Source organism: Sphaerodactylus townsendi, linkage group LG09 (assembly GCF_021028975.2).
Source record: "Sphaerodactylus townsendi isolate TG3544 linkage group LG09, MPM_Stown_v2.3, whole genome shotgun sequence".
Taxonomy (NCBI): domain Eukaryota; kingdom Metazoa; phylum Chordata; class Lepidosauria; order Squamata; family Sphaerodactylidae; genus Sphaerodactylus; species Sphaerodactylus townsendi.
Window position 1 is genome coordinate 50,571,230 of NC_059433.1, and position 12,418 is coordinate 50,583,647.

General features: G+C 39.4%; 1 protein-coding gene across 3 annotated transcripts in view; it reads right to left on the bottom strand.

Moving 5' to 3' along the window:
* GAREM1 (GRB2 associated regulator of MAPK1 subtype 1) overlaps window positions 1-12,418 on the bottom strand; it is an 85,974-nt gene that overhangs the window by 52,107 nt on the left and 21,449 nt on the right. For 2 of the 3 annotated variants that reach the window (XM_048507536.1, XM_048507538.1), the window contains exon 2: window positions 9,450-9,590. In XM_048507536.1, the coding sequence (XP_048363493.1) occupies window positions 9,450-9,590 (141 nt within the window). Of the gene's footprint in view, window positions 1-9,449; window positions 9,591-10,139; window positions 10,260-12,418 lie in introns of those variants that run through there. The other variant, XM_048507539.1, reaches the window with a different exon arrangement.

The following is a 12,418-nucleotide window of genomic DNA, read 5'->3' on the forward strand; positions in this document are numbered from 1 at the left end:
ATCTGATTCTGTTGCTGCTAAAATAGAGTACATCTGAATAGATGTGAGAGAGTTCCTCCACATAGAACTTAACAAAATGACCCCAATAGGTTGCAGAGCAGTCAACCTCCTCCTTATTTGGGATGTCTTTTCACCCTGTTTCTGTTCGTTGTCTTACAGAAGGCATACTTTTAAAAAGGATGCGTGTGGATTCAAACATTCAACTTACCAACAAATAATTACATTTGTTTTAAAGCTCTCTGTATTTACACTACAAAATGTTTCTCAAGCCTATTATGCCTAGCATTGTCATCGTGTCCCCCTTCAATAATATTTATTCCTTGTGTATGTAGCTTAAAACTTAAGAGCTAAATCAAATATTGTATCTCTTATTCCTTTGCTTAATACTTTGAAGAATATTTTTTCTCTTTCTTAAAAAAGCTCCAAAATTTGGGAAACAAAAAATTTAGCAAAGAAATTAATTTCTGTTTTCCAGTAGGTATCTAATTTATGCTTTCCAGTAGGCATATAATTTTATGCAAAAGATATTTGGTGGGGCAAAGTTTGGAATTTTGGTTTTCAAAACTTTCAGTGAATGTAAGAAATGGTTTGTTAATTTAGACAGATATAATTAAGTATCTATTATTCTGCTTTAATGTCAATTTAACTTAATTCAATAAAGTACATTATAATTAAAAATAATATTTATTATTTATTTATATTCTATCTTCCTTCCCAGTGGGAACCCAAAACATCTTATATAATTTTCTTTTTCTCAGTCTCTATGCTCACAAAAATGCTGTGAAGTACCGTATATTCTCGTGTATAAGTCAACCCGCATATAAGTCGAGGCACCTAATTTTACCACAAAAAACTGGGAAAACTTATTGACTCGCATATAAGTCGAGGGTGGGAAATGCAGCAGCTACTGGTAAATTTCAAAAATAAAAATAGATACCAATAAAATTACATTAATTGAGGTTAAATGTTTTTGAATATTTATTTCAAAGAAAAACAGCAAACTAGCTCTGTAAGTGGAAAAGACGGTCAACAAAAACAATATGGTCTCAACAATAACTTTAAAAGTACAAAAACCTTAGCTCAACCAGCAACCAAGCTAAAATACAAGAGTTAAAATCCTTCAAAACTGGATTTTTGGTCAGGGGAGGAATGTTTATGTTAGCAGTACCAACATTTCAGAGTATCTTTAGGAGACCCTCCTGATGATACCACCCAGGTTTGGTGAAGTTTGGTTCAAGTTTGGTTCAAAATGTAGCCCCATCTACTATTACTTCCCATTGGAAACAATGGGGGATGGGGCACCCCCTTTGGGGGTCCATAACTTTGGACCCCCTAAACCAAACATCACCAAACGTGGCTGGTATCAGCAAGAGATTATCCTGATGATACCACCTAGGTTTGATGAAGTTTGGTTCAAGGGGTCCAAATTTATGGACCCTCAAAATGTAGCCCCATCTACTATTAGCTCCCATTGGAAACAACGGGGGATGGAGGCACCCCCGTTGGGGGTCTATAATTTTGGACCCCCTGAACCACAATTTACCAAACTTGGGTGGTATCATCAGGAGAGTCTCTTGAAAAATCCTTGAAATTTTGGTGCTGCTAGCCTAGAAACTGCGCCTTCTGGTGGCCGACAAAGTAAAAAGCCTAAAATATTTTTTATAATACACCTGACTTGCGTATAAGTCAAGGGAGGCTTGACTAAGAATGAGTGACTGGCCCAAGGTCACCCACTGAGTTTCCATGGCACAGTGAAGATTCAAACCTGAATCTTCAGACCCTAGTCACATACTGCAACCATTACACCACACTGGCTTTGTGGACTGGCTGCGGTTGAACAGTAGCAAGCAGCCAGACCTGTGAGTCATGCAAGCTGCACGCTATAAAGACATTTGGCGGAGGCTGCTGGACTTGACCCCAACAAATCCTCCCTCAAAGGCCCTGGGAAGGACCCTTCACTGACAGAAATCAAGGTTTTAAGGCTGGCAATACTGTTGTAGTGGTCTAGCAATGGCCACTGAAGGTCCTTGTTTGTTAAACCTATAGCCATTGCTTCTATCATCTGAGGGGTTGAGGACCTTTAGTGCTTATTTTGAGATTTCTTTTTTCTTTTTTGCAAACCTGTGTCATTCTCTTATATTTGTAGGAAGATCTGCCTTATCTGTCCTCAGCTCCAGTCTCCAGTTTTAGTATCCCCAGATTTGGCCATGTTGAGAATTAGGTCTGTTGCGGAAAAGTACTGTGCTTCTTCCTCAGAATAGAAGAGAAAGAACAGCACTGTTTTTAATAGCTGCACTAAAAGTACATGAGGTAACCAACAGGGAAAAAAACCCCTTAAGATTGTCTGATTTTTTTTTTCCAGGGCTGAGGCAATCCTGGCCAGCTGGAGTACAGCTGCCGAGTCTCACCCTCCCGCCCACACATGCACAGATCCTCCCTTCTTGTTCCTTTCATGCCTGGAAGTTAAATGGTCCTTGCAGGAAGCAACTTTGGCTCATACACCGAGTTCCTTGCCAAGTTTTTGCCCTGACCCAAATATTATTCATTTGGCACGCAGATTTTCCTTCTCTTCACACCAGGAATCTCAAGACCAGCAGGCAATTACATGCATATGCATTTGCATGGCAACATGATGCACTAGAAGAAATCCAGAAAGATCTGCCCAACAAGATTTCTATACAGACATGTTACAAGACTCTTGACTGTCTGGACGTCATGATCTTTGTCCCAGGACCCATTATGGAAGGATGACAACAAGTCCAATTAAATCAGGTTTTGCAATCAAATCAGGATCGCTCCATCTAGACAGCTCGGTTGACTGTATTTCAGTCCTTGTGATTTCCAATGGCTAAAATCAAAAAGGAAAAAAATGTGCCATAGGAGCACCATACCCATTCATACAATTTAAGGACTTGGACAAACGTGCTCCATGACTGAACCCAAGTTTGCTGAATCACAAGAAAATTCTGCAAATGCATTTAATTACTCCCTAAATTGCAAGCTTGCATATGTAATCCTAAAAAGAATGTGAAAACACATTTAACAATCTCTTTAGACAACAGTAAGTTTTCCAACATGAGCTCAGAGCTGTGTTCTGACAAAGTTCTTTTGCACTAGCTTTGCTCAAACTTTGTCCAAATGTTATGGATGTGCATGTGTTAAAATCCTTTATCCAGAGGCTATCTGTTTTGTGTTTGTTTTATTTTGTATTGAATTAACTGCTGACCCCTTGGTTTTATTCTTCAGGTTTTGAATAATGCAAATTATTCTTAAGAGTTTATAGGAACAAGAATATTTTAATTCTCCTTGCGGACTCAACAGTTTATTTTGGACTGAACAAACTAAAGAGGCAATAGCTTTGGAAAGTGAACTAGATGGGGCCTTCAGTGAAATAGCAGCAGAAGCAAATAAGTGATTTAGTGTCACCCGCTCTCTTAACAGGCCACACCCTTTGTAATACTCATTTCCTTCTAGCCCTGTGCTTTTTGTACTTAGTCATGAGTCAAATGTGCTTGAGAGCCCTGTAAGCAGGTATGAGGCCAACAGAATTCTCCTCTTTGCCCCCAGCATTTGAAATTTAGACAGAATAGCAAACATAGGTAAGAGGACAGATTCTTTTATGGATTAAAAATTGGATAAATGAAAGTGAAAAATAGGAATGGACTATTCTCACAATGGAAGGAAATAGGCAGTGGGGACACACAAGGATCAGTAGCGGGGCCAGCACTATTTAATTTGTTCATAAATGATCTGGAACTAGGAGTGAGTAGTCAGTGGCCAAGTCCGTAGACAAAACAAAATTATTCAGGATAGTAACTGTGGACTGTGGAGAGCTGATGGAGGACCTCCACAAATTCAGTGACAAAGTGGCAAATGAAGTTCAGTGTTGGTAACTATATGCTGATGTACACTGGGACAGAAAAAAAATCTCAACTTCAAGTTTAGGCTAATAGGGTCTCAACTTGCTGAGACTGAGGGGAAAGGACCTTGCGATAGCTCAGTGCAAGTGTCAACCCAGTATGCCACAGCAGTGGAAAAGGCAAACTATGGGAGTGTAAGGAAAGAGGATGAAAATAATTATAATGCCCCTGTGTAAATCTATGGTATGGCTTCATTTGGAATATTGTGTTCAGTTCTAATCACTATATCTCAAAAACAATCCTTGCAGCATGAGTGATTAAAATATGGGACTTCCTGCCAGAGGACATTGATGGCCACAGACATAGACAGCTTTAAAAGGGAATATGGCAGGTGTACTTAGACTTTGCTTGCCACCAGCAATTAGACAATTGGTTGATGTGACTGGAACATAACACTCATCAGAAACTAATCTAGGGGATTGCAGTGTTTTTAGGGTTTTTTAGGTTTGGGATTTCAATCACCATCTATATTAGATAAAGATTTGCTGATGTCGATTGTTGTATGGTTTTATCTTGTGTATTTGCATTTTTATCAGTTTTTTGCAGCTCGAAGACAACTTTGGTTTGGAGGGGTTTGGGAGAGGTATAACTTCAATAAATACATGAAAACATTCAGTTGTCACAGTTGACAAATTATTCCCTCCTACCCAAACACTTGAAACTCTATACAGAATGTAATTATTCTTCAGCAAAGCAAGTAAAAGTGTACAAATTTAGCTACTTTCCAGCAACCCACAACAAAACTGGCAAAGATATTGTAGCAAATTCATCTCAACTGATTCACCCATCAAACCTCTGTATTATGCAGGCTTCCAGTTTAACTAAGATGAATGAAAGAAGAACAAGGAAAACAAACAAATTCAGACAAGCAACATGCTGAAACATGTTTTGATTGCTTGCTTTCCCTGTGTAACAAGGTACAGTGCTGATAATACCATACATTACCACAGTACAGTAAACCTTTATTAGGCATAAAACATTACCACATAACCCAAAGAAGCTAGGTTTATTCTTCACTTTTAAACTCAAAAGTCACAAGCTGTAGCCTGATATTTCCCCTGACAACTCTGAAATAAGGACAATCAAATAAGGGCAGAGGTTCATATTGCTCTACCTATATCTTCACACACTACGAAGTTTGATTTCACTGGGACAGCCAGTGTAGTATAGAGATTCAAGTATCACACTGTATTCTGGAGACCCAGGTTCAAATTCCAGCTCTGCCATTGTTACCGCGCTGCTCAGGATAACACTTTCCGTCCCAGAGGTATCCCGCTCTCGGCAGCGCCCAGGAACCCAAGCAAGACCCGACAAGGCTCGGATAAATAAAAGTGATTTATTGAGATGCTGACCTAAGTGTCAGCACCTCCCTTCCGCACAACAACTGCGCTGCCTAGCAGCCTTACAACACCTTAAGTACACTTTCTCCCGTCGGGAGCCCGGGAGAATCAAAGACAGCCCACCACCATTCAAAACAACCAATCATTCATTTGCAACATGCAGGAACCAATCAGTGTCCGATAGGCATCCTCTTCTCAAGTTTCGCGCCAGAGCAGGGCGAGGCGATGACGTGTCCACTGGCGGGGGACACACAAAGGTTTTCTCCAGGTGTCCGGGGTCAGGAAGCAAAAAGCGATGACGTGAGTCCCCTTATCTGCCTGCTGACGAGATTAGGCAGGGCAAGGCGCTTCGGCTGAGGTTTCCCTTTGTCCGTGTGCATCAGGGGACTTTACACGTGAATGGGATAAGTCCGGGTGGGGCAGAGATGGCTCTCTGCCCTGGGCCAAGGAGGTTCCATACAAGCACAAATACAGGGAAACTTACAAATCCTATTTCTACCTAATACAAATCAGTTCCTACCTAAACAAATACAAGACAGAATAAATTTTCCAATCGTTTTTAGTTCAGACATATTCCAGGAGCGGGATTCTCTCCTGGCTCCGCTATCACCATGAAAGTCTGCTGTCACTCATATTCTTCCTAACCTGTTATGGGGTTGTTGCAAGAGGACCTACTGCTGTAAAAACTCATTTGGTAACCCAATGGGTAGAAAGCAACATGTAAATTCCTGCCTGGAAATTAAGATCACTAGGGGAGACCTTCCTGACTGTCCCATCAATCAAAGAAGCTTGTTTGGTGGGTACACAAGAGAGGGCCTTTTGGGTGGCAGTCCATGATTATGGAACAACTTTCCTAGGAAGGTGTTCAGGACTTCACTTCACTTTCAATCTTTAGGAAAAAGTTGAAGACTATTTTATGTAGGGTTGTGTTTGATTAATTTCATGGCAACCTTAAATTGTAATTTTAAATTCTGGTTTTTATGATTTTAATTTTATTTACATTGTAAGCAGCTTTAAGTTCTATATGGCGGAAAGGCTGCTAATAAAAGTTTTAAACAAATAATAAATATAAACATCCAATGAAACAATCATACTAACATAGGAAAGGTTTTTTTCTTCATGTGGTACAGGGTACAGCATTTCCCATAATACTTCTTTTAACACCTGACCTCATTTAATGTGATGCAGTGACAACAATGTTCACTGTAAAAAGTAGGAAAAGAGGTGCTTTGTGGCAGAGCATCCCACGCATGGCAGAAAGTTCAGATGCCATCGCATGGGTGCAATGTATTCGTTTAAAACATGCCCCCACCCCCACTGCAGAGAGAGATGGTTCAAGGGACAGCTTCCTCTCCCCTAGAATCAGGCTGAGGAAGCAGGACACCTGCTCTCAAATCTAGTTCCCTCCCCATGCCATCACCATTCAGATTCCAGAGCTCCTGAGAAGTCAATTACAGACACATGAAAGAGTGAAAATAGGGCTGTCTGCATAACTAATGATCCATTGTTCATAGGGCTCTGCTTCTGATCCTTGCAGATTAATATTTTTTTCAAGTTTAGACCAAGTTGGGCACATGTAAGATTAAAGTCCCTCTCTCCTATCCACCTCAGCTAGTGCCTGGGTAGCACTATATAGCTTGGGTACTACCTGGGACCAATTAATACTCCCCCAAGGAAAGAAGAAAGTAATTGCTGTACGTACTTACTACATGTACACAGAAACAATACAGAAAAATCTATTTGCCAGGTACTTTACAACAACTGTGGTCACATAACCTTATCAGATCTCAGAAGCTAATCAGGGTCGATCCTGGCAATTATTTGAATGGAAAACTTCCAACGAAGATCAGGATCGCTACGCAGAGGCAGGCAATAGCAAACTACTTCCAAACATCACTTGCCTTGAAAACTTCACCAGAGGTTGCCGTGTGACTTGACAGCAAAAAGAAAAGTGGTTACAATGCAAACTTATGAGCTTACTGGATGACCTTCAGGAAGTAATTCATTCAGTCTAACCTGCCTGAAAGGTGAAGATACAAGGGACGGAAGAAAGAATAAACATGATGCCCAAGTTCCTTGGATAAGGACAGTACTAAATAGAAGCAACATTGAGGAGAGCATCACAAGACAAATATGCTTGTTCAGAATAGTAGGCGTTCCTAAAACTATTTCATAATTCCTCAACAGACAGAACATCAGCCTTCAATAAAGACAGATTTGGCATCTATTGAGCTGGGAAAAGGCACAGTGTATAATCAGCAGTAACAGTGTTGCTTTGAATACTATGTTTAGTCTTGAATATATTAAATGCCATGATGGTTACCGTTTTTAAACTTTTTCCAGCTTGTAGTGCAGATGCAACTAAGAAGCAAATAGAAAAGACTGTTGGAAGAATAGTGACTGCAGAGACCTGAACTACATGCAAAATATATCAGTTTGATTAAGCTATTCATTAATTTTACCTATAAGGCAGAAATTTAGGGTTCAGAAACCCTTTAATACTACTACTCTCTAAACTGTATTTGTGTATGCATTGAAAGTTTACTTCCAGAAATACTAAACTCAGGAAACTAGACCCGAGTTCCTGGAGCAAGTAAGAGGACAATGTACAACAACCAGAAGACAAAAAAACTGCTTTATAATTATAATGCTACCCTTGAAAGTACTCCTTAAAATGAAGTTAACTGCAATGGCCCCTCCAGAAAAGGCCTGCCAAGTGATCTTGAACAGTTGCTGGATTTAGACATCATTAGAACAAATACTGTTCAGAACAACAGTGTTCACAACAACAATATTCAATATTGCCACTACTAGGCTTTGCATTCACTGCGGTCCTTTCTACTCCCCCAGTGCCCTCCCCCATCTCTTTACAAGAACAAAAGAAACACGTCTCAGCATTCAATGAAAGACAAAGATGTACCATTTAAATATTTACATCCTTTAGAACAGAGTGTGTCTGGATCAAATGGATATTTTATTGTGAAAATATTTTTATCTGAATTGAAGCCTTGACCCAATTTTCAAACAGAACAATACATAAGAGAAAGTAGGCTTAGTGAAAGCTGGGGGGTGGGGGGTGGGGAATGGACAGACGTAATCTGTTCCTTCAAAATAATCTGCCTTGGAAAGAGCTTTGGTGGACCTAAAAACCAACAAAGTGGGGGCAGGGACTGGATTCCTGGCTAAAGATCCCAGAGTCTAACTATTAAAGGGACTACAAGTGTTTATTCTGTGGCAACAGGGATCTCTTTATACTTGACAGGATGGGTATGTATGAACTTACAACAGCATGATAGAGACAAAACGGAGGAACAATCGTTGTTTACAAGGGAAAATAAATCACAACACAGCCTCCAACTGGCACCCTTTCTGGCACTCATATGTTTATTCAGAAGCACGTAGGAGCTGCCAGGCACAGCCGCAACCATGCTGCCAAGTGGCTGAATAGAATCTTAGACATAAAACAGGCAACACCTAATCATTTTGCAAAGCAATCTTCAGGATAATTTTTCATACTATATGAGGCATTTTCACCTAGAAGTAAGTTTTTACTAGTTACATTACATAATTTTGAAGAGAATTCACAAAAGTATCTGTAGTAATATGGCAGAGGCTGGGAAAACAAACAGAGCATGCAGTAATGGTGAAATTAATGCATTTTGTGAATAACAAACCAAAGACGACAAATGGAAAGTGTATATTATTCCTAGAAAATGAGGTATAGGAGTATGTATCTGAACTGATTTATAGCTCATGTCATGTATTGTATTGCATCAACAGGTGTTTAAGAGAAAAACAATCAACTAAATAGTGGGTAGATAATAATTACATATGAACTTTTAATACACATAAATTGTTTCAGACATCTTTGTTCAGATTTATTGTAATTATCATTGCTTAAATAGTATTTCATCACAATTTATTTTAAATTTTCTTAATACTTTAAACATTGTTATGCTGTACTTCTAATGTTTTTTTCTTTTAATTAATTTAAAAATATTTGAAAAAGTATCTGCAGTGAGAATAAACTGTAGTTTTTCTTCTGTACTTATTTTGCTAAAATAAGCCTTTTTAAAAATAAATTACTCTGTGTTTCATCAGCAAATGTTTTATTATGAAAATGAAGCCAATATGACTGGTATAATAGCTGATATCATTGGTATAATCTCAAAACAGAAGCCACACTTACCAGCATAATGCACAGGGATTTCTATCTTTGGGCCTATGACATAATGCCCCTCCTCCAGACTATGAGCTGTAATTGTTGTCCACTGCCGACATGAATGAATCAAAAGGTAATCACTTTCTCGAAGACCTTCTATAGATTCTCCTACAAAAAGAGAGCAGAGTAAGTCACAATAAATGTAAAACTATTTCAGGCCCCAAGCATATTCCTCAAGCTAGTGCCTCAGTTCCTAAGAAACTGACTGTGACCCCCCTGATTCAGTTCTCACTTCTGCCATGAATTTAATTTGGGGGGGAAGGGAGGGACTTAGGAAAGTCACTTTCTTGTTACCTCTGTCCCTTATTTGCAATACAAAGCTACTATCAAACCTACATAATTGTAATGGGAATTATGAGAAGCACTTTGAGGTGTTCACATGAAGTGCCAAACCTTGCTCCTGCTTTATTCTTTAGACCTTTGTCCAGATTCATTTCAGTGCCTACCCATGCAAGGGGGGAAATCTGCTTCTTGAGAACCAATAATGTGCATCTACTGGCAAATGCAAATTTGCCTTTTGGCTCATCACAACACAAGATGCTTATGAAATGGTATGCCAAAGGCAAAATCAAAGATGCCCTCATACTGGTCTAAGTAGTTACTACCCTCATACTGGTCTAAGTAGTTAGAAGCCAACATAAGCAAGGGCTCACTTACTTGATACTATGCACTGGAGCAACAGTTGAAGTTGCTATCATCAGTAATATGTCAGGTAGTTTGATCCTGCAAGTTAATCTTATCTGCTGCAGGACCACCATTTGTCTGCATTATGGCAACTGTAGATAAAGAAAACAGCTCTCACTTTTCATTTGAAACCCCAACCCCAACCTCCCCCTTCAAGGGATGCATTATTCTGTCTACACAGAGCATCCCTGGACATACAGACAGCTGACATCAGCCCTAGGCAAAGGGTGATGAGCAACCAGCACTGTAGCCAGAAACATTATGGTGAGGCAGCATAAATGCACTGCTAATGAGAAGGAAATGGCAGCCAGGTCCCCAACATCCTTAAACCCCGAGTTTCTTTGGGTGACGGTGATGTGCTGGGGAATCCTGATGATTTCACATTGAACAGCTGCAATAATCATACTACATTAGTCTATATTAGTCTATAGCAGTAGTGCATTAGTCTGTAGCAGTAGTGAATATCTTGTTGCTCTAATCAAGTTGATGAAGTTTTGTGTTGTACTTCTGAATTCTAGCTCCAACTGGCCCATATTTCGGTGACACCTTTCCTGCTTTCTGACCTGAATAAAAGGCTGATGGATCTTTATTCTCATTTGTATCTGAGGTGAGCTTTGACTCGTGAAAGTTTACACCCTGGAAAATTCTGTTGTCTCTAAAGTGTTACTGCCAAAATAGTAAGCCACAACGATAGTAAGCACTACACGGTAATTGTGTGTTTTATTTCTCTTGTCTTTGAAGAGACAGGCTATTCACCCAACCAACAAATAAAGCATGGAAACATGTTATGTACTAAAAGTAAAGTGTAGCTGAGCTTCATTTATGATCATAGCAAGTTGTTTGTCAATTTAATCAGTGTGCTATGTTCTTTTCCTACGTAAGTCTTTCATAAGACTGCAGGATACTATTCAAAACTGCTGGGGAATTGCAGGGAATAGTTTCTTCAGCAAAGAAAAGAAATTGCAGGCAGGTGTTTCTAGGAACCTACTAGAATACCCCCCCCCCCAAGAAAAATGTTAGTGGCTCCAATGCCAGCACTGGAGACAGACAAACCTCTAAACACCTGATCTTATGAGCTATTATGACAGCCATTTAAGCCAGTTGCCTTTATAAATGCTCCTAAAATTTCATTTCTGGGCCATGACAATTTACGACCCATCTGAATACACACTACAGTAACTAAAGATGAAATAATGGAAAGAAAAGGCTGTATTTTCCAAAATGGAAAGAAAAGGCTGTATTTTCCAAACATATAAGCAGCCAAACAGATTCCCATTTTCAGTTTGAAAATAATATCATTTCACTTTTAAATGAAATCAGCATTCCTACTACACAAGTCTTAAGATATTCCACACTTTTGAACTGAGAGACTAGGTGGAGAACAGAAAATATTAGAAACACTGAGTGACACTGACAGTTGTTAATGGTACTATAAGAAGTCTAAGGAGAACAGGATGCCTTTCATTTGAATGGAACAAAACAGTTCATTCAGGTTCTCTCTGGACAGGTTTTATGGTTTCAGGGGAACTGTACACATAGCTTCCCATCCTCTCCCACTACAACAGACAAGCATCCTGAATTCCTGCTGGCTGATCTGAGCAGATACTTGTTTGGCAACACCTATAATCATATTGCTATACTACAATATAATGGATTTGCTTTGTAATTCCTTCAGTGTGGGAACCAGGTCATTGAATATGGTGCTTGGGCAAGTCTATATGACTTTCACATCCTTCTTATTCTCCCTCCTTGGGTGGCAAAACTTTCTAAGCTGCACTTTACAATTATTAGCTGCCTACACATAAACACACTTTCCCTGCCAACAACAGTGGGAGATGCCAGGAATAATGGGAAGGTTCACACATCATTATACAATGTTATTTTCTTCAGGAGTTTAAGTACTTAATTTGGTTCATCACCAATAATATTCTGTCTGCAGCCAAAGGGGGGGGGGGGGAGGAGGAAGTGGTCTTCTCCATGGTTGCTGCAAGGTGCTCCCAATTAACAACTCATTAATGCGGTGGTGTCTTCCCTGAACCACAGTGCCACAAGCTAAAGAACAAGAAAGTAGAATCATCTCTTCTTATAACCCAATACATAAAACAAAACATACAACACATTAAGAGAATTAGAAAGCACTAATATCAGCAGTATTGCTTAACTAAATGTTCCTTTCAACCATCCAATAAAGCTTTTTGTTTTTTTAAAATCCATTTTCTATTTTACTGTCAAAATTCCATTTTCAGTGAGGC